At 48.6% G+C, this 27,249-nt stretch overlaps 1 protein-coding gene across 1 annotated transcript; it reads left to right on the forward strand.

The window, feature by feature from the left end:
• The first annotated feature begins 226 nt into the window (after nucleotides 1–226).
• LOC135827894 (uncharacterized) lies at nucleotides 227–10,894 on the forward strand. The gene is made up of 3 exons (XM_065340331.1): nucleotides 227–473; nucleotides 6,684–7,421; nucleotides 10,836–10,894. The coding sequence occupies exons 1-3, from the start codon at nucleotides 227–229 to the stop codon at nucleotides 10,892–10,894; spliced, it is 1,044 nt and encodes a 347-aa protein (XP_065196403.1).
• The last annotated feature ends 16,355 nt before the right edge of the window (nucleotides 10,895–27,249 follow it).

A 27,249-nucleotide genomic window follows, 5' to 3' on the forward strand; every position in this document is an offset into this window, starting at 1 on the left:
CTCTCTCTCTCTCTCTCTCTCTCTCTCTCTCTCTCTCTCTCTCTCTCTATCTCTATCTATCTATCTATCTATCTATCTATCTATTTCTGTCACTCTCTCCCCTTGTCTCCTTGTCTCATTATGTTCTGTTTTGTGTGCTCCACCAGCTGACCAACACACGGGCACAGTTTTGTCGAAGGTTTGCAACGGGAAACAGTTTTTCATAGCAGCAGACGGTACTAAGCCAATGGGCTCTGTTTCTCTCAACTCCATGCAGTTACATGATCTGAGATGCCCTGCAGATTCCGTAACAGGCACTGATCTTAACGCAGACACGTGCGTCTTGGAGTTTGCAAGGAAAGCCAACCTACTGTTCGGTATCCAGTATCCGTCCTTGGCAACCCAACTTATGGGTTATTCATACAGCCTGGTACCAGGGAACGTGGGCAACGCGATTTCTTCTTTTCATCATGCCACGGTGATGATGTGCAAAGGTGAGACACATTGTATGGCTTTAAAACCCCCCTGAGCGCAGGTCTGTTTGCCAGTGCGCCACGTATATAAAAAGACAATGGCCACTTGCGAAAGTTTTCAAGCCTTGATTTTGTCAGGTAGTGACATCTTTGTGAGCCACAATTACAGGCAGTGGTCCAGCCGAGTGCACAAAGTCCAACCACATTGGTATTAAATTCTGCTGAGCTAAAAATGGCCAGAGACAAACCACACAAGGCAATAATTATAAATCATTATTACGTCTCGCGTTAAACCTGCTTGTGGAAGGAGGCTACCGGTATTTTTGTTTTAAGGGTTGCTTCTGGCCAGCCTCAGTTCGATGAGCAATGCCATGCTCCAAACTAAACGTTTTTTTCTAGATCAAGTGGTCCATAACTCGCTCAGTCTGATCTGTGCGCATGATGTGATCTAGTCGCGACAGTAGCCTACTGCTAGACCTAGTGGCTACAGTTATGAGTAGCCTGCTGCTAGATCTAGTCGCTACAGTTATGAGTAGCCTGCTGCTAGATCTAGTCGCTACAGTTATGAGTAGCCTGCTGCTAGATCTAGTCGCTACAGTAGCCTGCTGCTAGATCTAGTCGCTACAGTAGCCTGCTGCTAGATCTAGTCGCTACTGCCGGTTTAATGTGCTTCCAGTATTGCCATTGTTTCGTGCCATGTTGTGGATCGCTTACCGCATTCACCCACATACATCCATACATACAAGTATGGACTCGGATGGAGAGCCCAGGATAAAATTACTTCCCCCGCGTCATCGAAATTGTCGCAGTTTGACTTTTGACATAAAACGAGGTATTTACTCACCAGCACTCGTATCAGCGGCAAAGAATCGGACATAGGCGATAGTCATCAGTATAGGGTAACGGCAAAGTTCTATTTTCTGTTATTGGAATCTGAAATTTTTGAACTAGACGCAATTTCTTCGCTGATGTCGCTGCGATGGTAATTTCAACTCGCTGAGATCAGTCAGGCGTTGCAGGCTGCACATTTCTCGTGCTTATGGCCATTCACTCGAGCCTCATCACTGTTTTACCTTAGCTGGGGTGAGAATGACTTCGTGGAACAAGTAGCAGCGCTCGGAGAAACATCGAGGGGTCAGCAAACTAAATGCATGCAACGGCGATAAAATGTGTTGCTCTGGCTGAGACACTCAGTACAATCATGATTTTAACTGCAAGAGCCGCGTACTCTGGTGTAGACTCTACACGAAGTGCTAGTGATGCACGTGCAGGTGCCGTACCAGTGATGCTGAAAAGGAGGGCGCGCTGGATGATAGTACACTTACCTGCATGAGCTGTGACCACACAGGTAAAATAAATGGGCATGCCACGGCTAAAAAATGTTCATTTCAAGATCGAGGTGGTTCCGCCGACGGTAATCAACCGACCTCGCAACGATCGTTTATTCTTACTAGGCTTCGTTGGGGGTGAAGTAGAAATCATCCAGAGCTAGCAGACGACAAGCATAGCAGCTCTTGTCCTGTGGAGAAAGTCAAAGCGTCTGAGATGAGGCGCGACCAACTTTCAACCTTCCTTGAAATATTTCGGAACGATATTTTTGCGTCCATTGACATCAGCTACGACGAGGACTTCATCTCTGCATGAAACCTCTCAGCCCAACTGTCCGCGAACGTTACTCTAGTCTTCAGACTATCATACTGTGTAAAAGGTTTTGAATGGTTTGGCCTATGGAGTTGTCAGTAACAAGTGGCAAGTCACTAGTCAAACTGCGACAATTTCGATGACGCGGAGGAAGTATAGTAAAGAAAAAAAGGACTAATAAACTACAAGTTACGCTATAATTGTCCACTAGCACCACCAGTTACTAAACAATCAGCTCATGCAATAACATTGCACGACACTGACCGACGGTACTGACGTTCTACAACTAACTGGCTAACAGCTCTAGCACATCTTGGATGCGCACTCCAACGGCCTTCCAACTTGGAAGGTTCTAAGTTATAGAAACTCCCCTTTTATTGATCTTCGCATCTTTAAACCACACAAGTTGTGTGAAATGTTGCTTTGCGTCCTTGAATCGTGATTTGACCGTATTGTCCGTTGGTCTTGCCAGTATCGTCATCGACATGCATGAACATCCGCCAACGTCCTTCACAGCTGAGACTTTCAGCTCGTGCTTGTCTTGGTTGCGCTGACCTTCCCCTCCTCGTGTTTTTTCTCCAACTTAGAACCTTCCAAGTTGGAAGGCTGTTGGAGTGCGCATCCAAGATGTGCTAGAGCTGTTAGCCAGTTAGTTGAAGAACGTCAACGCCGTCTGTAAGGGTTGGTTCACATATCGCCGGTACGCGCCGGGAGTCACCGGCGGTGGGCCTTTTGCAACCTCTCCCTGCGCATTGCGATTTTGTGAAGCAGTGCAGTCGTAACAAAATCATAAGGTAAATAATCGCAAGGAATCGCCGGCAAAGTTGGGCGGTGCCCAACTCTTGCGATCTGCCCCGGCGCTGATCTCGTGGAATTTTGACCAAAAGTAGATTGTGAACCGTCGGTGATCGCCAGTGCCTGGAGCCAGACTTTGTCAAAATTTGGAACCAATACTTGTCCTAAATTTTCCTAAATCGAAGCTAGAGAGGAGGTCCATTCGCAATTCTTGTAGTCGCTTCAAAGTGGCAAATAAGTCAGCATACCAACCCGTCCTTCTCGGATGATCTGCTTGACTATTGTGCAACTTATGAGGTAAATACAATTGAATCAAATAAAAAATACGATGGATACATTGGTAAGTTCTTGTGACCTCATCAACGTTTGCAAGCATAATTTCAACATCATTGCTTACTAGACTGCAATAAAATGTGTAGAAGTAGTTTCCTGATCTCCAGTAAAAGGTAGCACCGAGTGGCCATCACCGAAAGACCTTGAACCACTGTAGAAACAACGGATTCAAGCTTCAATTGGCAAACCTGTCGTAGCATTTGGGCACATTCTGTACTGCATTGTAGTAGATTTGGTACTCGAACCGTATGCGCAACGGATCGGGAGCTGGCTCACCGCCGGCGTCTTGCGGCGCCGATTTTGCTTATGTGAACCAACCCTCAGTGACGTTCAATGTTATCGCATGAGCTGATTGTTTAGTAACTGGTGGTGTTAGGTATAGGATATTGACCAAGACGAGGTCTATATGGGAAATATAGGCCGAGTAAAAGACCGAGGTCCGCCGAGGTAGACGATATTGATAACTCCTCCAGACAGCTGTTTCGGTAAGACATAACTCATCAGTGAAGGTAGATGTTGAATGATTAAAATATAGAACAAACTGTTATCAAACAGGGTTATAAGTATTAGAAGTTATCAATATCGTCTACGGAAGTGTCCTCACAGTGGTGATGGTTGTGTGCAGGAGGGTCTAGTCGGTTAAGAGTGCAGTGTAATGGTGGAGGTGACTCAACATTTTCTTCAATGGCCGAGAGCTCTGTCGCACCCTGTCACAGTATAAGCTTTGCTGCCAATTAACCGCATGAACGATAGTGGAGGTGACTCAGCAAAGCTTGTACTGTCTTTCTAAAGCTGCTCTGTGTAGGGTCACTGGGGAGGTTTAGTCCCACGTAACGGATACGGGAACGTGGTTGATACACGTAAAGTTCATGCAATGGACCCACGTTCCCAATGTTGTTTTCAGTCGCACGGAACAAACAGCAACATGAAGCAAAGGGCCCAAACTTGGCCAAAGACGAAGCTTCGGGAAGCTCATCGAATTTTTGATTTCGTGCTTCGGAAACTCCTTCAGCTGGGCACCCTCACAGCTTGCACAATGCGCTCCATTCTGATTTTCACCCACATTCTGAAAACTTCTTCAGCTGAGCACCCTCACAGCTTTCACAATGTGCTCCATTCTGATTTTCACCGACATTCTGGCTGAGCCTCCATACATGGCATGTCGTGAATCAGAAAACGGCTGTACGTGGGCCACTGAGTATCACGTGGTACAACACACACACACACACACACACACACACACACACACACACACACACACACACACACACACACACACACACACACACACACACACACACACACACACACACACACACACATGTCAAGTAAAGTGAAGTAAAACCTGGTTTAAGCGACCTCTCGTTTTAGCGACCGCCTGCTCTTTACGACCGTTTTTCCATGCACGAACAGTTCTACACAGACACTGTGGGACCTGGTTCTAAAGACCACCTGCCTGTAACGACCGCTTTTCCTTGCACCGTGGGGTGGTCGCTTAAACCAGCTTTTACTCTATACATAGATTAAGTGGGACTGAACACCCCCCCCCCCCCCCCCCCCACTGGCACACCAGAACTCCCACATAGCATTGTGTATTTCGCTTCTGCTCTTGTAGGAGTTGAGAGCACTCTGATGTGGGGTGGTGCCTCTGCTGTTTGTGTTAAGCAGAGCTCACTGACTTGTCAGTTTGAGCACTCTGGCAAGTTACGTTCGGGCCTGGGTTAAATCTGGCTTCGGGAAATATTAAGTTTCATTGCTATCAGGTTCGGCCTCATTTTCTCTGTGCTGCGCTGATGAGGCCACAAAGGACGAAACAGTTCTCTCCGCAGATTGAGTATTCACATGTATGCCTACTGTAAGAGCAGCAATGTCACAGGCAGCATCTCATAAGTTCGCACTTTATTTGTAAACGTAACGCATTTCGAATAGACTTCACCCCCCCCCCCCCTACCTCCCCCCTCTATCCGAAAGTCTTATCGCTCATTTTCTGTGCATGTCCATGGCATGGGCCATGGACATGCATGTCAAAGTACTGTAGAGCGGGTAATTTTAGCGACGTAAAAACCCTAGCAAATTTAGCGATCTACTCATTTTCGCTAAAGTTTCAAGTCGCTAATCCGTTGAGACATTAGTAGTGCACTGGTAATCCGTGAGTAAAATCGCTGCAAATCGCTAGAATATACCGTCGCTAACCCGTTGACAATGGGAAAACGCTAAAATTGATAGTCGCTAAAATTACCCGTTCTAGAGTGCCGTCATCTTTTGAGAACAAGTTATCGTACATGTACACGCACATAACCAGAGTTCCTCCACAACTACTGTACTGTAAAGTGTAAACTGTGACTTTGAGCTGGCCAGGTACACCATTGCACACCGTTTGATGATACCTGTGTGACATTTGACACCTCCGAGTAGTCTGCATGCATGCAGTGCAAGGGTTAGCTGATCTGCAAACACAGGTAGATCTACACCTAAACCCACTCATTTGCTGAAGCGATCTAGCACAATGTCATGCACTGCATGCACAGTATGCACTACAGTCAAATCTGTCGTAAGCAACCGCCCCTTGGTGCAAGAAAAAGCGGTCTCTTACGGCAGATGGTCTCTTACGGCAGATGCATGGTAAATCCGGCATACCGGCCATGCATATAATTATGCTTCCATGTACTCAAATTGACGAGAATAATGTGATTTTTAATATCATTTTATTGCATATTCAATAGAATATAGGGCCATGGCGCCAGGGCCAGTCGATCGCACTTGCAAGACAGCGCATTTTCACACCTTGCAGTTGACAGCGCACTGGCAAGTACAGTTTTGCACCTGACTGAACGTGGGTCGTGGTCGCTTACAGCAGATTTGAATGCAGCCACCGTGCATGAAATCGCGGTCGCTGGTCGCGCACAGCAGATGGTCGCTCTGGACAGATCAATTTGTATGTGAACCCGTCGGTGCACGGAAAATCGGTCGCTAACGGTAGATGGTCGCCTACAGCAGATTTGACTGTAGTACACATCCAGAAAATGTGCGAACTGTCATTTTTCTATTCGAAAAGGGCGCTATGCCCCTATCCCATTTCGAAATGCGTTACGTTTAGAAAATAAATGCGAACTTATGAGATGCTCCCTTAACGAACATTTCATTGTAACGAGATAACGGATTTGAAAGAATCGTCAACATTTGAAGTCGTCATGTGCAAAACGATAATATATAATATATTATCGTTTTGCACATAACGACTTCAAATGTTATGTTCATGACTTGTACAGTCATTTGTCGGTTTTGAGACAGAATTTGTTAGAATTTGACCTCGCTAACCCACACAAATCCGGAGATCATTAACTTTAATTGACGTTATAATATCTGGTCTTACAGTATGTGAGAAGTTACCATGAGACGGAGCCTGAGGTTTTCCCATGTTGTCTGATCTCGGGCTCGCTCTCTTTTCTTGTGCGTTCACAGAGTCTGCTGAGTGCAAGCCGCAGTCTGAAGCCAACGTGTATTTGGCCGATGATTCCGCCAAGCACACTATCCTAGCCAGAATACGGGCGCCGGTCAATATTACTCCGAATCCAAACGCCATTTCGATGTTTCTAAATTGGTTTTATACTGATGGCAAACCAACCGCTGTTGGTGACTTGGAGCTGATATTCAGCAGTAGAGCGTCCAAATCCTCGGACTACGTGATAGCCACCCAATCAGACCAGGACTATTGGAGTAGCGCGTCTGCAGCAGCCTATGGCAAGCCGCGCGTCATCGACGTAAACTTTGGCAGGTGGACATATCAGCCGTTTTGCAAGGTCGCCGTTCGGATTCTTCGACGCGGTGTCCCGCAGTTGCGCGACCCTCGGTCGCTATACACTGCCGCGGCGCAGGGGAATTCCCGTGTGCGTGTGGCCGTGCTGAGCTTTGCAGTTACCTCTCCCGCCACTGGTCTGTCAAACCTGTCGGTCTGCGGTGGTGATAATGCAGCCGTAGTGCAGAGACTATCTGTTACTCGTGTATCGAGCAGCGGAGGAGGGCTGCAGTTTGCACTGGATGCCGATTTCACTGGAGTGACCGACTGGTCCTTGGTAGCGCGCATCGACCTGTGTATGGAAGACAATGCACAGAATAAGACGGCATACAATAGACCGCATCTCTACACTGCTCTGCACAATGCTCGGTCAAACACCAGCATTCATGTTCAATTCGTAAACGGTAAGTGACCATGCCTCTTTCAAATCTTTCATATCTTTTTTGCCACATGTTATCCCATATCAAGGCCACAGCCAGCTAAAACATGTCTTAGGGTGAAACATGTATTCCAGAAAATTGTCATTTTGCTTGCCAGCTGCTTGGACTAGACACCCAAGTAAGTGTGAGAACGAAGTTCGACAAGATGCTCACACCGCCGGTTGATGAATGAAGCACAGCATGCACGTGCTTGACAGAAACTATTCTTCATTCCGTCATGCCTCCAAAAATTACCAACCCCAAAAGACATGTTTTCACCATTGGCAGCCTGCTTTCACAACCTTGCTCGTACTACTGTCTGGAGAAGTGACGCCACCCACGTAGTCAGTAGAAACCTGATCCTCCGCCTTCTCCCTCTGACGCACCGTGCGAGCTTGACGATGATGGGCCGGCCAGTTGAAGTAGTTGTGGCTGCGACACGGAGTTTCCTGAGAATGTTCAGAAGTGGAATGGATGGTCCAGACAGGCGACATCTGGACTAGGCGTGCAGCGCATCAGATGGAGTCTGCAAGTTACCTTTGAAAAGAAAGCAAAATCAATTTCACTTCTATGAAACTATGGTAGTTCGGCCTACTTAGCGCGTAGCTGTACTGATGAGGCCCTTATGGCCGAAAAAGCTTGCTGTCTACAGCACTGGGTATTATGCTTCTCCACATTCGTCTTGTTGAGCATTCTCGGTAGGCTGCTCTAGTGCTGCTGCATTACAAATTGCCTGTCTCTGAATTTCTCTCTTTTTCTTTCTCTCTCTATCTCTCTCTCTTTCTCTCTGTCTCTCTCTGTCTGTCTGTCTCGCTCTCTCTCTCTCTCTCTCTCTCTCTCTCTCTCTCTCTCTCTCTCTCTCTCTCTCTCTCTCTCTCTCTCTCTCTCTCTCTCTCTCTCTCTCTCTCTCTCTCTCTCTCTCTCTCTCTCTCTCTCTCTCTCTCTCTCTTTATCTCATTGCAGATGGCAGCTGTGAAACCGGTTCTCATCAATGCTCATCAAACAGCCGGTGTTTGGTACAAATTCATGAATTGATCTGCCTGTGTGCGCATGGCTTCTCTGGACCAACATGCACAAGTACGTTGCAATCCATCCATGATGTATGCTTGTTGCCATGACAATGTCTAAATGTACGATCCTGACCCCATCCTAATAAGGGCAGTCGCTCATCATACCTGACTAGCAGCATACAGCGTTTCTCACTCATCATACCTGACTAGCAGCATACAGCGTATCTCATAGGATTAATTCCTTCAGTCTGGCTGACATGACGCTTGTCCCTAGGAAGATTGCAATGCAGCATGGTTCAGTGCCACCTTCTGGTGAGTTAAAACCTTTTATTAAATTTTAATCCAGCAAAGGCAGAAGCTTAAATCAAGGGGGTCTCTGAGAATTTTCGTTGTGATACACAATAGTGTATAACGCCCCTTGGCAGACTTCCACTTCATATTGCATCCTGATGATGGCAATTTGCTTAAACGTTGAAAATGATTCTGTGAAATGAAGTGAGTTGTGAATTTGTAGTGCCCAAGGAATGAGCATGTGTGCTCACGAATTCTCTTCGATATGCAATTGGGCACTATTTTAAAAGAAAGAAAAATATTTAAAGGATTGTTTTCTGTTGCCATAGAAATTAATCTGGCAGGAGTTGCCCTGACACTTTCTTTGCCACAGTCCCAGGGTCGCTGTACATGTTCAGTTTGTGCGTTGTCATAGCATATGTGTCCAGGTCTGTAGAATGTACACACACCGCATTCCATGTCTGCTTGCTCTACCCCTATGTTCGGCTGATGACAGTTGGGCAAGCAAGTTTGCTAGTCCTGGTCGGACGCTAGACCTTATGTCAGTTGTACAGATTCATGGAATCCCGCAGAATCCCGTTGACCCGCTTGGGTGTTCATTGTGTGCTATGCATGTGTAGCGTTGGCAGGCTGGTGACTTTCACAGCGTATAGCGTATAGTGTATATTTTTACCTTATCCCCACACGTAAGCGTATCCCCGTACGTTAGCGTATCCCCGTACATTAGCGTATGGATTCTGCCTGTATAAATGCTGTTACATTTCAGTTCAGTTCAATGTTTAATTAATAACAGTGTGTTCACTGAGACCCTTGTGGATCTTTGCCTCCGAGAGACTGCGGCACGCTACACATGCGCATTTGACCAATTTTAGCTTCATAATTAATGGCAAGCAATCGCTTTTCCATCTTCTTCACTTTGGTTAGAACTAGTGACTAGCTAGATCTTGGTCAGAAAAGGGTTTCAGAGATTTCAGGACCAATTTCTTAGTGGAAATAGCAGAAAACACAATAGGGTCCTTCCCTTTGTAATGGTTCCATTCCCCTCTGTTTTATGGTTCCATAGTTCATACCCAGTCCGGTGTAAGGGCTCCATACCCCTGTGTAAGGTGTCATACCGATGTATAAGGGTTCCGCCCGCTGTACAAGGGCTCCGCCCCCTGTGCAAGGGTTCTGTCCGCCTGTGTAAGGACTCCATACCCCTGTGCAAGGGTTCCCCTGTGCAAGGGTTCCATACCCCTGTGCAATGGTTCCGTACCCCTGTGCAATGGTTCCATACCCCTGTGCAATGGTTCCGTACCCCTGTGCAAGGGTTCCCCCCTGTGCAATGGTTCCGTACCCCTGTGTAAGGACTCTATACCCCTGTGCAATGGTGCCGTACCCCTGTGTAAGGACTCCATACCCCTGTGCAATGGTTCCGTACCCCTGTGCAAAGGTTCCCCTGTGCAATGGTTCCGTACCCCTGTGTAAGGACTCCATACCCCTGTGCAATGGTTCCGTACCCCTGTGTAAGGATTCCATACCCCTGTGCAATGGTTCCGTACCCCTGTGTAAGGATTCCATACCCCTGTGCAATGGTTCCGTACCCCTGTGTAAGGATTCCATACCCCTGTGCAATGGTTCCATACCCCTCTGCAAGGGTTCCCCCTGTGCAATGGTTCCGTACCCCTGTGCAAGGGTTCTCCCTGTGCAAGGGTTCCCCCTGTGCAATGGGCCCGTACCCCTGTGTAAGGACTCCATACCCCTGTGCAATGGTTCCGTACCCCTGTGCAATGGTTCCATACCCCTGTGCAATGGTTCCGTACCCCTCTGCAAGGGTTCCCCCTGTGCAATGGTTCCGTACCCCTGTGCAAGGGTTCCCCTGTGCAATTGTTCCGTACCCCTGTGTAAGGACTCCATACCCCTGTGCAATGGTTCCGTACCCCTGTGTAAGGACTCCATACCCCTGTGCAATGGTTCTGTACCCCTGTGTAAGGACTCCATACCCCATTTGCAATTGTTCCGTACCCTGTGTAAGGACTCCATACCCCTGTGCAATTGTTCCATACCCCTGTGTAAGGATTCCATACCCCTGTGCAATGGTTCCGTACCCCTGTGCTAGGGTTCCATCCCCTGTGTAAGGTTCCATACCGCGGTGCGCTGTCTTCACCCTCTGTGTAAGGGTTCCGATCACTTGTGCCAGGATTCCATTCCGCTGTGCAAGGGTTTCATTCCCCTGCAGTATGTTTCAAGCCCCTTATAACGGTTTAGTGCAAACATTGGTGGACTGGTTGGCGCCTTTCTCATGCTTTATTGAAAGACAGGACACGTAAGCTGAAATACAGAATGAATGCATTGCCCATTCCTGGTGTGTTTCGTCCTTGTGTTAGGTTGGCATGGTAACATTGGCCAGTGCAAGGGCGATGAATACATTGTGGTGTTGCCGGACTACTCGGTGTATGCTGAGAAGAGAACGGCGGAGCAGGCAGCAGCGGCATGCTCCGCTTATGGACTCTATTTGCCGCCGAGCAAAAGTGTGTGTCTCCTCTCCGCACTTGCTGCCTTCGCTCAAAATGGCAAACATGAAAGATTCTTCATGAACAATGGCAGGACTCTGGTTGACTATCAGGGTGGTACCAGCACACCTGGGCATCTGGACCAAGGACGGTTTGTCTGTTCTGGTAAGTGCTACTGAACTAATGGTCGACGGACGATTGCTATGATGTGCTTGCATTTGTATGGGATAAGAACACGAATCTTACCACCCGCAGGTTGGTGTGTATATTTGTGTGTGTGTGTGTGTTCTTGTGCGTGTGTGTGTGTGTGTGTGTGTGCGCGCGCGCGCGCGTGCGTGCGTGTGGGTGTGTGTAGGTGGGTGTGGGTGAGTGTGTGTTCTTGTGTGTGTGGAGGGGGGGGGGGGTGCGTGTTTGTGTGTGTGTGTGTGGGGGGGGGGGGTGTTTGGGTGTGTGTGCGTGTGTGTGCGTGTGTGTGTGTGTGTGTGTGTGTGTGTGTGTGGAAGGGGCACAGCTCGAGATTGATTTCCGCCAGGGTCAAGTTCGAGTGTGGACGGAACCGTTCGCCGTTGTGTATTCACATCGCCGTCGGATATGCACCGACGTTCGCCAGACCGCGCGCTGAAAAAACTGCGTCTTATGACAGCTTGCAGACCTTCATTGACAGCGTTCCAAAGTCAGACCAGTATTGCATTCTTGGTGACTTCAATGCTAGCGTTGGAGTTGGCGAGGTGGATGATGAGTGGAGTGACGTGCGGGGGGCAGCATGGTTTTGGTCGTATGAACTCAGCAGGAGAGGAGCTGCTCAATTTCTTGGCAAGAAATGGAGCTGTTGTATGCAACACATTATTCAAGAAGAAGGAAATCCATAAACATACCTGGTTTCATCCACGCTACAAGCACCCGCACTGTATTGATTATTGCATCATACCACAAGCACATCGGTCGCAGTGTTTGGACTGCCAAGTAATACGTAATGCGGAATGCGACACTGACCATAAGTTTCTAGGCATGAAATATCGTCTAGGTGCCATGCCCAGTTCACATGTCTCCCGCAATGGTGTTGGTTGATCGAAACCCATTGCTGTGTCGCGCCTGCGTAGTTGTGCTCCGGAGGATATGGAGGTTGCGCGTGAGAGATTCTCCAAGGGCATGGATGCCGAGCTGGAGAAGGTTTGGACCCCGAATCCGTCCATCGAGGAGTTGTGGAGTACCCTCAGGACGACCACCATCAACGTTGCCAGCGACTGCCTGGGTCGGGAGAGGCGCCGACAGCCAGAATGGTTACAGACAAGCGCACTGAGATCGAGTCGGTACTCCGTGATCGGGACAGTTGTTACTCAATCTGGATGTCAACGCGGAAGGCCAGTGATCTGGGTTTGTACAAGAAATCTCGTAGTGCGGCGCGGTGCACAATGCGGAGGCTGAAGCGAGACTGGCTGCTGAGACAGGCAAAGGATTGTGAATGGTTTGGCTTGACGGCGAAGAGCGGTTGGCAGTGAATCGGTAACATTAAGACCACCTTGGGTGGTATGCGTCCCCGTGCAGCAACTGCTATCAGAAACAAGCAAGGAGAGATCTGTGACACGGCTGAGGCCACCGGTGGAAGGTGGCGTGATAATTTCGATGGCCTCCTGAACATTGCCAGTGCTTACGACTTGGAAGTAGTGGACTCGATCGAGCAGCGGCCGGTTATGACGGAGCTTGGTGTCGTGCCTGAGTGTGATGGGATTTGGCGTGCATTGCGAGGTATGAAGTGTGGCAAAGCATGCGGCGGATCCAAGATATCTGTGGTGATGCTGAAGTACGGTGGCCCTACCCTGATTGCGAAGTTGCATGAACTGATACGGGTGGTGTGGGGGACTGGCAGCGTTCCACAGGATTGGTCTGATGCTATCCTCGTCCCTATCCCCAAGAAGGGTGACCTGGGGTCTTGCGACAACTGACGTGGAATATTGTTACTGGATGTGGCTGGAAAGCTAGTTGCTCGCATGATTGCCAATCGTCTGCAGGTTCTCGGAGAAAGGTACTTGCCTGACTCGCAGTGTGGTTTCCGCAGGGGCCGTGGTTGTTCGGATATGGTGTTTGCTGTGCGGTAGATCCTGGAAAAGTTGCACGAACATGCCACGAAAGGTTTCGCTGTATTTATCGATATGAAGAAAGCGTACGACTCGGTTCCGCGGAGTGCTATGTGGAGTGTGTTGGCTAGACTTGGCGTCCCAGGGAATCTGATCACCATCATCAGTTCCTTCCTTAGCGACATGACTGCCAGTATTTGTGTGGGTGGAGACCTGCTTGCACCGATTCGGGTTGAGAATGGCTTGCGGCAGGGTTGCACTATGGCCCCAGTTTTGTTTAACCTATACATGTGTGCAGTCTTCGAGAGATGGTGTGGCGTGATTGCTGATAATGGTGAGCTGGGAATCCCACTCGTCCAGTTTCGGAGGGAGCGGCTTTTCAACACCAGATTGGCAGAGTATCGCAGAGTTCGGCTGACGGAGTGTCAGTTTGCGGATGATTCAGCCCTGCTCGCAGTTATGCATGCCGGTGCTGAGAGGTATCTATCCTCGTTCAGGGATGTAGCTGGTGCGTTTGGCCTTAGTGTCAATATGTCCAAGACCAAATTCATGGCGGCTGGGGCTGGTATTGTGGATGCCGACCAGACCCCTTTGGATGGTGTTGTTGACCACGTTGAGGCCTTTCGGTATCTCGGTTGTCATATTACGCCAGACGCCCGGAGCTCCTTTGATGTGTCTCGGCGAGTTGCTGCTGCATCGGGTGCGTTCTGTACACTGCGGGAGTCGTTTTTCGACAGTGGTGACTTCAGCATCGCCATCAAGCGCATTGTGTATGGATTTACTGTCCTGGCGGTCCTTCTTTATGGATCTGAGAGTTGGACCGTCAGGCAGCGTGATGTCCGTCGCCTGGAGTCCTTTCACCTGCAGTGCGTGCGTTCCATTCTGAAGATAAATCGTGGCCGGCAGATCGAGGAGCACATCTCCTCTCTCCAGGTTCGCAGGTTGTGGGGCGATATGGAGGAGATCGCGGATAAAGTCAGAGTCCGCCGACTTCGATGGCTTGGCCACGAGTCCCGCATGCCAGATCGGATCCCTCGTCACCTGCTGTACGGCGCGTTACCCTCCAAACATCCACCGTATGGACCCCGTAAGCGCTGGAAGGACTCCGCGAAGTGCGACTTGATGGCTGTTGGCGTTCCTCTGGAGCACCTTGGTGACATCGTCCAAGATCGACAGGGATGGCGGGTCACCTGCCGTGATGCTGTCGACGCTATTGTCCAGTCCCGCATGGAGCCTGTGGCGAAGCCCCTCATCTGTGGCACTTGTGCGCGCAGTTTTCGTCGGGCGCGGGATATTGCGAGGCACAAGTGTAACGCTGTTCACGCGGCCCGCGCTGAGTATGGCGTTCCCCGCCCGGTGGACAACACGTCTCCTGGTCTGCTCCGTTTGGGGCCACATAGCCAGTCATGGCAGTGGAAGAAGGAAGGAAGGAAGGTGTGTGTGTGTGTGTGTGTGTGTGAGTTTGTGTGTGTGTGTGTGTGTGTGTGTGTGTGTGTGTGTGTGTGTGTGTGTGTGTGTGTGTGTGTGTGTGTGTGTGTGTGTGTGTGTGTGTGTGTGTGTGTGTGTGTGTGTGTGTGCATGCATACGTGCGTGTGTGCATGCATGGGTGCGTGCGTGTGTGCGTGTATGTGGAATAGGTGGCGAGATGTGGTGTCAACTGACCTGGCGAGCCTTGGTGTGACCACCTGGCTTGAGAGTTGCCAATATCGGCTCGGCTGGAGACAAGTTGCGAGTAGCACTCCACCGTCACAGCCCACTCCTGATCCTCTTCTCCGTGTCTGTGGACGCCCATTTCGTTGACCAGGTGTGTGTGGGTGTGGGTGTGGGTGTGTGTGTGTGTGTGTGTGGGGGGGGGTGGGTGGGTGGGGGGTGTGTGTGTAGGTGTGTGTGAGTGTGTGTGTGTGGGTGGGGGGGGGGGTGAGTGTGTGTGTGTGTGTGTGTGTGTGTGTGTGTGCGTGTGTGTGTGTGCGTGTGTGTGTGTGTGTGTGTGTGTGTGAGAGAGAGAGAGAGAGAGTGTGTGTGTGTGTTGTGCCAGCTAGTTCGGTTGGTGGGTACACTTATGCCGGATAGTGGTGGGTTTGTTGCCAACGGGCTCGGCTGCTTGAAGTTGTAATGTCGTACCTACCACCTTTGTTTCAGGGTTCATATACTTTCTATTTGAAGTATACATACCTGCTAACCATGGACTACTTCTGGCTAGATTAACTCTTGCGTTATCATGGTGCTAGTGAAGCTTGTATATGATCCACTCTGATTTAGCCACCCACGCTAGTAGCAAGTTGTACCTTCACTGGGGGCAGGGTTAACTGCAGGTGGATACCTGGACGGATACCCTGATGCCGTCAATCCTTTTTCTGCACCTTGTCCTCACCCACTTACTGAGGTGTGGTGGGCCCATAAGTGGCGGTTTCAGGTCCACCCAGAGTTTAGGGGATTTCAGGGGTGTCGGCCGTTGAGAGGTTCAATAGCCAATTGAGTCATCTTTCCAAGATTCCTTTTGAGTCTCTCCCCTCTCCCGGGGAGACCCACATGACCAGTTTTGGCAGTGAGCAACAGGTACAAGTGTGTGTGTGTGTGTCCCATATGGTGCAGTGGTATGTGAAGCGATTTCCAATCGATAGGTTGCGTGTTCAATTCCCGACGATTATGGTCACACACGTCTTTCTTCTCTTTCTCAGACTCTTCCTGACTTTTCTTTCATTCTCCTGGGTGGTTACCAACAGCCAGTGCATGCCGGAATATGTGGTGTGATGTGTGTGCGGGAATAGAAAAAAAATGAAAAGACCAAAAAAAGGGATTCACTGGCCAGAAAAAGTCACTTCAAATAGCTGTATGGTGTAGACCAGGCTGAATAGTTGTTGTTGACTTTTATTTTACTTCACCAATTGCACAGGCATGATTGCCTTCTTACCGGCCTATAGGTCCGGTTCTCACAGAAAGATGAAGGAAATTATATGAAGAAAGGAAAAGGACAAAATGTTACGAGTTATGACAAACAAAAATGTCCACCAACGTAACCAGATCTTATACAGTCAGCGAGTGCAACAAAATGGCACAAAACTGACAGGGACAGGGTTTGTCACAATTCGTCTTCGCTTAGCTTCCCCTTCTATGTTTATTACGTAAACTTGAGCCTCCCAAGTTGGGTGGTGGTCTGTTGCTTTGCGTCGTCGAGTTGTAGTAAGGCCGATCTGTCAAATAGTCTTACTAGTTTCGTCATCATCCGGTAACTTTCGGCATTCTTTGTTGCCGTGATGCGTAGCTCGTGCTCTTCTTCGTTGCGCTTTCCTTCCTCTCTTGAACCTTTCCGAACCTGAGCCTTCCAAGTTGGAAGGTTGTTGGGTTGCGCCTTGGAGAAGTGTTGGAGCTAGGTGTCAGGTCGCCGATTGTCTCAGTACTCCTTGTCAGTTTTGTGCCATTTTGTTGCACTCGCCGACTGTATAAGATCTGGTTACGTTGGTGGACATTTTGTTTGTCATAACTCGTAACATTTTGTCTTTTTCCTTTCTTCATAATAACTATATTGGCTCACGGTCTGAGTTGAAATTATATGAGGAAATGTATAGACATAAAGACATGCAAGCGGTATAATTATTATTATAGAAATGTTTGTTATGACATTGTGTGTATGCTGACACTCAATTTGTGCGGATTTTTTTAATTTGTAATAACGAATAAAATGTACGAACTTAGAAGTTGCGGCTTCGGCGGTAATAGTCATGAAGTTGATTGTTCCAACTAGGAACACACGCTTCTTGCCGAACATGACACTTGACTGACTCACGACTGCCATCCGGAGCACACGAGGAGCACGTCGCACCTTCCACTCGGCAAACCTGCAAGAAAGCACCACTCCCTGGTCAATACATGGTGTTTCGGGGAATTCACCCCTCATCAGTTGAGCTTGAGTAGGCTGAGGAAGATTGTGCCTGAAAGGCACCACTTATATACTGCTCTCCAGGCCAAACCATCACCAGGGATACAAACTTACAGAGACGCTTTGTTTCCAGCGCGACAAACACCTCGTGAAGCTCCAGGTAGCAGCGTGAGTCAGAGTCGCTCATGGAGTTGTGATAAACAGACGTTGAGAGCCAGTATAGCTATTCGCAACGCTGTCACCGATGGTTTGGCCTGGAGAGCAGTATATAAGAGGTGCTTTTCAGGCACAATCTTCCTCAGCCTACTCAAGCTCAACTGATGAGGGGTGAATTCTCCGAAACGCCGTGTATTGAGCAGGGAGTGGTGCTTTCTTGCAGGTTTGCCGAGTGGAAGGTGCGACGTGCTCCTCGTGTGCTCCGGATGGCAGTCGTGAGTCAGTCAAGTGTCAAGTTCGGCAAGAAGCGTGTGTTCCTAGTTGGAACAATCAACTTCAAAAATAAAATGTAGTGGAAGCATTTCATGAGAATGTAATATTATGTGTGAACATTGGCAGGCTTTGTTGGATGGGTGACGGTCAATTCTTCAGCCTTGCAAGCTGTTGAATGGTGGAATCTCAGCACAAGTTGCTATGGCTTTTGCCGTAGCATTGCTATCATCACCTCCGGCGATGGGCGTCAAAAGGTGTGTATGTGTGTGTGTGTGTGTGTGTGTGTGTGTGTGTGTGTGTGTGTGTGTGTGTGTGTGTGTGTGTGTGTGTGTGTTCACGAATCTGGCAATATTCACATCCCACACAGCGGTCATAGTCCCCAAAGTCAGCTTTACAGTCCAACTCACTCACGGACCAAGAGAAAAACAGGGGAAAGATTATAATCATCGGCCAGAAAATGTCACTTCAAACGGATGCTGCATGGTGTGGACTAGGCTAGAAGCAGTGGTGATCAATTCATCAGCTTTGCAAGCTGTTGAATGGTGTAATTCCAAAACAAGTTGTTTATGTCTAACATAGCCTGTTTGCTATCATTGCTTCAAGAATGGACACTTTGACGTAGAATTATTTCTTCACATCAACAATGACGGGCCACCTCTATTAATTTGTGTGCCTCGCTTGTGATACCTCCTCTGATTATCTTTTCAATTATCCGTGCATCTACGGTCTATTGCGTAGTATGTCATTTGGATTATTTTCCTTTCAATCCTCTTTTCATGCCCATAGCTGACATCTCCAAAAAGAAACTCGTCTCTACCACCTGCAATAATGTGTTGTACTACGTTTCCCGAAGGGCCTCTTCAACTTTGCCATCTGCCATGCAATGGACCACTGCTAAGTCAGCTTGCCAAGGGAGTCTAGTTAAGACTTCCACTTTATCACCGTGTGGTATTTCATTTGCCAAAAAAATGAACACTTTGTTTGGAGTGGATGCATTTAAGATCTGGTCATCTGAACAGGATGTGTCCATCAATCTCAGATCTCTTGCAGGAGAGGACCTGACTACACGAGAATCCTCTGCAGCTTCTTTCCTGCCACTGTGTCAAGGTGAGATATGAGGGCGTGTAGTGTAGTGTAGTGTATTGTTTATTTTTGGATTCTCCAGAGGTAAGTGGATACCTATCATGGGAGTCTCTCCAAACCAATAGCGTGTGTGTGTGTGTGTGTGTGTGCATGTGTTTGTGTGCATGTGTGCGTGCGTGCATGCATGCGTGCGTGTGTGTGTGTGTGTGTGTGTGTGCTCCTCCTGGACCTACTCCAATCTGTCTGGTCGGGTGGTCGCGTGCCCCAGGACTGGCGTGATGCACTGCTGGTACCGATTCCAAAGAAGTGCGACCTCTCTCACTGCGATAATTGGCGAGGGATTGCATTGCTGGAGGTTGTCGGCAAGTTGGCTGCTCGGATCATGCAAAACCGATTGCAAGGTATTGCTGAGGCGGAGCTGCCTGAATCCCAATGCGGGTTTCGGCGGCACCGTGGTTGTGCGGACGGCATCTTCTCTGTCCGTCAACTTGTCGAGAAGTCGTACGAACATCTATCGAAGCTCTTCTGCGTATTTGTAGATCTCCGCAAAGCGTACGACTCTGTCCCTCCCAAGGCTCTTTGGCAGGCATTGCTGCGGCTGGGTGTGCCACCCTCGACTGTGGCCATCATCAAATCATTCCATGCAGACATGTCAGCTTGCGTTCGCGTTGTCGGTGGTTGCACGGATCCGTTATCTGTCAAGAATGGACTGCGCCAAGGGTGCGTGATGGCACCTCGGCTTAGTTATTGAGCATTGGCGATCCCTTCTCGTGGAGCGTGGAATAGAGTCTGGTGTGGACTTCAGCTTCACAATTGATGGCCAGCTGTTCCCTCGTGTCAATAAGCGTCGTCCCCACTCCGAGTCCGGCCATGCTGATGACTTCGAGTTTGCGGATGATGCCGTACTGCTTGCTACAACTCGCAACGCAGCCGATCAATCCCTGTCTGCCTTTTGTGAGGTCGCATCCAGCTTGGGTCTCACAGTGAGCATGACCAAGACCAAGCTTCTCGTCGCAGGTTTCGGAGCTTGCCCTGCTGATTGCTCTGATTTGGTCATTGGCAGTGATAGGGTTGAAGCAGTCACCTAATTCCCCTATCTTGGTTCCACCATCACTCCGGACTCGCGGTCGCAAGCGGACATTCGGAGCCATCTAGCAAAGGGTGCAGGGGCCTTTAGTGGTCTTCGGCGCATCCTACATGACCGGAGCCTGAACCTCCCTACCAGGCGCCACCTGTATGTCGTTTTCGTCCTGTGAACGGTTCTGTATGGTTCAGAATGCTGGACGCCATTGAAGGCAGATTTAGATAGAATGGACCGGTTTCACCATGCCAACATTCGCTCCATCCTTGGCGTACCACGCGGCCGACAACAGGAACAGCGCATCTCCTCACAGGAACTGCGAGCACAGTGGGGCGATCCCACACCATTGTCACGCATGGTGCAGCAGAGACGATTGGAGTGGCTTGGACACCTGGCTCGTCTTGATGACACCAGAGTACCGAAGCAGTTGCTGTTTGCCTGTCTCCCTCAGTCTCGGCCATTCTGTGGACCTCGTCGTTGCTTGAAGGACACCATCCACACGGACCTATCCGTGGCTGGAATGTGTAACTGGTTTGAGTTGGCAAGCGATCGTGGAGAGTGGCGTGGAGTTGTGAGAGCAGCAGGTGAGGACAAGGAACCTGCCCCGAAGAGCATTGAGTGCCCAACCTGCAACCGTCTGTTCCGCCGTAGTTCCGACATGGCCCGGCACAAGTGTTGAGCAATCCGTCAGCTCCCGGTATCGGAGCAGCCTGGGTCAGTACAGTTTCAAACATGCAACCGATGGCTAAGTAGCAGAGGAGGCTTTGCGGTGCATAAGTGTCGGCTGGGCGATGACGACCAGCCGCCGGCCTCTGCTCCTCTTGTTGTTCCGGGTGTAACTTGCACAACCTGTCAGCGTCCATTAAAATCGGCTGCGGGTCTCAAGCGTCACCGTTGTGGAACCCGTACAAAGCGCCCTACTATGGCTGAACGCCAGCAATTCAAGTTTTACTGCCAAGTTTGCCACAACCGACGGTTCCGGAGGCGGCAAAATGTGGATCGCCACTGCATTACCTTCCTCCCCCCCCCCTAAACTCTCTGACAGTACCTCCCATCTGGGAGCTGTGTGGCCAATTCTAGCAGCTGTCAATAGTAGTAGTAGTAGTAGTGTGTGTGTGTGTGTGTGTGTGTGTGTGTGTGTGTGTGTGTGTGTGTGTGTGTGTGTGTGTGTGTGTGTGTGTGTGTGTGTGTGTGTGTGTGTGTGTGTGTGTGTGTGTGTGCGTGTGCGTGGGCATACGTATATAATATGTATGTACTCAATCTTATTTCAAATAGTGAACGGTACTATTTGGCCAATAAAATGTAAAGAACTCTTCCTCTCCTCTCCTCCATGCGCTCTCACAGCCGACTCAGTAGCCATTACACACACCAACCAAGGAAGGGTTGCAGGTAGATACTGAAATTCCTTCTGACAGCTGTTTCGCCTTCATAAGGCTCATCAGAGAAGGATGATATTAGGTGGAGATGGTCAGATTTACACTACAAAACATGGGCGCAAGATTACGGGCAAAGTGTGAGAATGAGAAGTTACAATTCTCCAGCAACACAGTGCCAGGGGTTCCAAGAAAATGGCAGGTGAGTAATCCAATCACAAGCTGCTCACCTCTCCAGCAACACAGTGCCAGGGGTTCCAAGAAGGGTTCCAGCTTGTGATTGGATTACTCACCTGCCATTTTCTTGGAACCCCTGGCACTGTGTTGCTGGAGAATTGTAACTTCTCATTCTCACACTTTGCCCGTAATCTTGCGCCCATGTTTTGTAGTATAAATCTGACCATCTCCACCTAATATCATCCTATTCAATATCACCTTCTCTGATGAGCCTTATGAAGGCGAAACAGCTGTCAGGAGGAATTTCAGTATCTACCTGCAACCCTTCCTTGGTTGGTGTGTGTAATGGCTACTGAGGGTAGCATTGAGTCGGCTGTGAGAGCGCATGGAGGAGAGGAGAGGAAGAGTTCTGTACTCAATCTGTATGTACAGTTGCACTCACTGAAATCCGACCCAAAGTGAAAAGCTGGCACCCTCGACCAGTTCCGTTTATATCATTGTATGTCTACATGTGTACGTCCAGCCGCATTCGTTCCACTTCCAGGGCGTCAAGGGCCGTGGAAGTTGAGGGCGCCAGGTTTGTACGTTGGGTCGGATTTCAGTGAGCGCAACTGCATGTTCAAATTTTCGTCGGCTACAGGATATTGCCAGACACAAGTGTAACGCTGTTCGCGCGGCCCGCGCGCGCTGAGTATGGCGTTCCCCGCCCGGTGGACAATACGTCTCCTGGTTTGCCCCGTATGGGGCCACATGGCAAGTCATGGCAGTGGAAGAAGGAAGGAAGGAAGGATGTTTAAAACTTTAAATTCAGCCCTACTGGGTGACAGAATCGATACAGTCCCCCAAAAGAGTAGCGCAGCATAAGAGGGGAAGCACGTTTGTGCAAATTGTGAGAAATACGCTAAAAGCACACAATTGCAGCTGAAAGATGGCTCAAAAGAGAAGAAAAAGACCCAAGCGTTCCCAAGCGGGATTCGTACCAGCGACCTATCGTACACGAGGGGAGTATCATGGTCCAACTTAGGGGCCATTTACATGAGGAAAATAAGCCCGGGTTTATTCGCCTCGGGCTCATTTTTCAACCGTTTACATGACGGTTGTACGGGGCTGAGTTCAGGTGAGTGACTGCGAGTTCTGCGTGCATTTTATTTTTCAAATCGCACATGAACGCGATGGTAAATGTTCGTGTCTGATGAAATTTGGATCAAGAAATGCCGTCTCAGGTTTCTACGGCCTTTCCAATTGTCACTTATTTTTCGAGAAGGTGAAGGATGGGCTAGGACCTTCCACTGGACAAAAACCAGAAGAAAACATACCAAAAAATAAATAAAAGAGACGCACTCACTGTCCACGGCCACATTCTCTCAGGTTCACGAGGCAAAATCGAAAAATACGGAAAACTCCCTTATAAGCCCTTCTTGACCATTTACATGACAAAATAAGCCCTGGGGGTTGGATAAGCTCGGGGGTCAAGGGTAGGGCTAGTTCAGCTCGGGGCGAGCTGAATAAGCCCGCCTGACCATGTAAACGCGCGCTCTAAAATGACTGGGTGACAGATCAAGGCGGGCTTATCGTAAGCCTAGGGTTGAATAAGCCCGGGCTTATTTTTCTCATGTAAACGGCCCCTAACTGTGCTTCTACACACCAGATAGTGCCAGAAATCACTATAATACCACATGACGTCTATAGACATCATCTGCGCATGGAGGGGGGGGGGGGGCATTTCAATGACGTCTACAGACGTCATGAGTGTTCAATGGGTTAAGCAAGTGCATGCATAGGTTTGCTGCTTTTGTGTCAGTATAACGATTTTTGGTGCATTCCAAAGCTCTTAGCCCCCCCCCTCCCTTATACACGCATGTGCATATCACTGGATGTAATCTGGACAGAGCTAGCAGTTTTTGACTTTATTAGGGTCTCCCGACTGTCCTCAGAGGAGCTCAGAACCACGGACGCAACCAATCGCAAGTACTGTGAGGAACAATGCATCTTTCTAAACTGGCTCACAGCATCAAATTCAGAATCTCTGTGAAAAGCACAGCGAGCGTTGCACGAGTGCCAGTAGCTTTGACGCTAACCAGAAAGAGGGCTAAAGCCAAGCCAGTGCGAGGGAGTGTAGTTCTTAATCTCCAGGCAGCTTGCTGTGTAGGCCTTGGTATGCCAATGGAGTTTCACACCTTTCTCACCTCTCTCTGCGTGCTCTTTCTACTCAACTCTGCTAGTTCTTAGCGTTTCACTCTCTTTCCGTTTTTCAACTTAAACGGTATGCTTTGCATCGTCTATGCTCCGGTGTTCCTTGTGTGAGTGGGGACTGGGTTTGGTTGGCATGTCGAGCTTAGTTGGTTGTGCTCCAAAACAACCACATGTCTCCTCAGTGAAGCATAGAGTCATTAGCGGCCAAGAACAGGACTCGATTGTTCTAACATTCCGACTTGTCATTTTCTCTTGTCTTATCTGGTGCATTGCAGAAGCTTGGTGTGGACAACCAACAATATCAAATGGGCAGGCAACTGTCACTTCTTGGATAGCCCGCTTCAATTGCAACAGTGGCTTTAGATTGGTTGGCATGCCATTCTCGGTGTGTGCCAATGGGACATGGATGTTCAAGAGAGCATGCATACGTGAGTCTGCTCGTCGTAGTCGCTAGAACGAAATCTCACCCTCCATTCGTTTAACTCATGCAGTGCCGGTGATATGTTCGCATGCCATGTATACTGTATGCTGTGTGCTATGTGGTGGAGCATGTCACATGAAACACTCTTCATCTAGCTGTAACTTTGAGGATTTTGGGCAGACCCTCGGACACTTTTCAATCAGGGGTAGCAGAGAACACATGCCTGTGGTCCAAAGAGAAGCACACCGTATGCACTGCAAGAGCTTGCAAAGGCCTGCAATCACAGCATAACAGGGAGTTCTAGCATCTAGGACAACGGCACCAGACATCAGGAGTTGGAACGATGTGTTTTGACGCCGGATTTAGAAGTTCTACATGATCCGTGCTCTATGCAGCTGGCAATCACAATTAGGAATAGCCCGCTCTTGCCAGCAATTCTGCTAGCAAAATATCGAAGAAATTTGAAAGGGAATTTGTTGGCAAAACGTAGCTAAATATCGGTGTGTTCGCTGGAAATTGGGAGATTTTACACTTATACGGTGCACGCGACTCATTTTCGCACAGTTTTACCAACACTTGACTCACTTTTTCTCATTTTTGCTAACACGTGACCCACTTTCGGTCAGTTTTCCCACACGTGACACAAATTTTGGAGCAAAAAGGGAGCAAAATATCGAGTGGCCTGGCAATATCAGGGATGAATTTATCCGGTATCGCATCGCAGTTTGCTAACCAAAATCGATCTACTGCTACTCAAAAATGACAGTGACACGCAGAAAACTGCGATATATATACATTGTACATATACAAGCTATCCATGCTTTTTGTAGCTTACGCCACAATTGAGATTTTGCACAGCAAAAACTGCTATGCAAACACACAACAGTAAATTCATCCCTGAATATGAAAGCAAAATCTCGACAATGGGCCCGAATTTTTCGCGGCAAAATATCGAAGCTTCACTGGCAAAAATCGGGCTTTGCCTAATCGCAATCATGGCCATCATGACCTGCTGACCTCCAACCCGGTGCAGTCCAGCTACGCCATATGTCGACATGCATAAATCGGGGCGGTCCTGAGGCTTAAGAGTTGCCAGTGTGGTGGTCGTCCTTTTTATGCTAGGCCTCCCTGCTGTAAGTCAAGCGCATGCAACTTCAGAATATATGCACAGTAAAAGTCATGTCGACAAGGAAACCAGAATTCCCCCGCCCCAAACATGTTTACGAACGTCCATAGCGATAACTATTAGCTGATTCTACGTCATGCAAAGCCAGAATTTCACGGTGTGCTTTCAACCAGGCTAGTGCAAATATCTGCAAATATCTGCAAAATATCTGCAAATGTGTTTTTTAATGTTTTTTTTTCTTCATTCAGCTTTGAAAGCAGGTGAATTGCCAGGTCCCAAGATTTCAAGTGAGTTCAAATTTCTCTGTATTCAATTATTCTATTATTCTGTGACACATTGTGTGTTCTTTGACTTCTTGAAGTTGTTTTTTAACCCTTTGGAGTCCATGGTTCGATTTCGAACCATGGGCATTTTGTATGCATGTGGGCACAGTCAAACTTTCGGTTCTCGGCCAAATCTTGACCAAATTCAACAATCGACAGGTTGTTGTAGATGGTGGAGAAAACTCTCAGCTATCGCCTCGAACAGGTTCAAAGTCTCTCCGGTGAAGTTCGAGTGAGCGGCGAGCGATCAAACATTTCGAATTTTCTGCGCTGCGTGCTGCGAGTCAGCAGTGCGTGAAAAAAAGGGATTTTCCCAACTTCATGACAGGCGGCAAGTGCCAGGACCGGCGCGGCGCGAAGTCACGGCAAGGTAAGCTTCTTCTCGAAAAAATTTGAACAGTTCTGAGCTAGATTCAGTGAAATGGCTACAGGAGACCGATTTCGTCTCGGATCTGGAGCTGGACTCGCGTTTGGGGCGCGTTGTGGCTAGTGCTTTTGGCGAGTTTGGGCTCATTGTATTTCTCTCATCAAGAGCTTTCCAACGAGCCCAAGATCTTCAAAATCGGTGAAGGAGAACCAAAGTTATATTGGAAATGGTGTGTGCATTTTCGTGACTGCCACAAATTCTGCGGAAGCAAAAAAGTTACGGACTCCAAAGGGTTAAAACCCTTTGCTGCCCATTAAAATGTATATGTTTTCGGCATACCCAGACCAGCAGGAAGAAAATTACTCATAGCTCCAACACGAAGCATATTGTCAAATGTAAACCTATATATTTCTAAATAATCTACGTGGAGATGATAATTTTAATATAGCTATGAATAGGATGAAGGCCGCAGACATCACGCAGCTACGTTACTTGTTTGACATGTATTACCGTGTATTCTGGAAGCAATATATCCCAAGGAATCTAGCGAACTCAATTTGATCGACATGTCGCTTTTTCAATGCTCTGTCGAACTGATAGACGTATGTCGGTTCAACTACTGTATAGCAGGACATTTTCGGACGGAAAGATTTTCGGACAAAGCCGAATTTTGACCTTTCGGACGGATTTTACTTTCGTACACTGCTGCATGCTAAATGCACGTGTTCGCATGCGGTACCGATGTATAGTGTACATAACTTCACAGGAACACATTTAAGTACGGAATTAATTTTAGTACAAAAGAGGCCGTGTACGAAATCGTCCGAAAATAATTTCCGTCCGAAAATTTCCTGCTATACAGTATGCGTGGGCAGCAAAGAGTTAAAAGTTCATTGTCGCTGTTAGCCACATTACGAAAAGTCATCCCCACGTGGATAGCGTAACGGTGTGCTGCAAACTGCCAAAGAAAGCTTGTGAGAGGCAGCAATAATAGATCCTCAAGTCCCTAACACTTAGGTATATTTTTTATGCACCTCTTGCTGTGCACAGTAAGTGTGTGTGTGGGGGGGGGGGCGGGGTCTTGCTTATACATCTTTTCCTTCTACTTAGAAATTTCATTGTTTCGCCACTTCTGTGAGCACAAACGCTGAAAAGCACACTCGAGACAGAATTAAATTTCAGTTTGCACCATATTATAGTGTAGTGTAGTGTAGTGTGGTGTGGTGTAGTGTAGTGTAGTGTAGTGTGGTGTAGTGTAGTGTAGTGTAGTGTAGTGTAGTGTGGTGTGGTGTGGTGTGGTGTGGTGTGGTGTGGTGTGGTGTGGTGTGGTGTGGTGTGGTGTGGTGTGGTGTGGTGTGGTGCGGTGCGGTGCGGTGCGGTGCGGTGCGGTGCAGTGGAGTGTAGTGTAGTGTAGTGTAGTGTCGTGTGGCGTGGCGTGGCGTGGCGTGGCGTGGCGCGGCGCGGCGCGGCGCGGCGCGACGCAGTGCAGCGCAGT

The sequence above is a fragment of the Sycon ciliatum genome, chromosome 12 (genome assembly GCF_964019385.1).
Source record: "Sycon ciliatum chromosome 12, ocSycCili1.1, whole genome shotgun sequence".
NCBI lineage: Eukaryota > Metazoa > Porifera > Calcarea > Leucosolenida > Sycettidae > Sycon > Sycon ciliatum.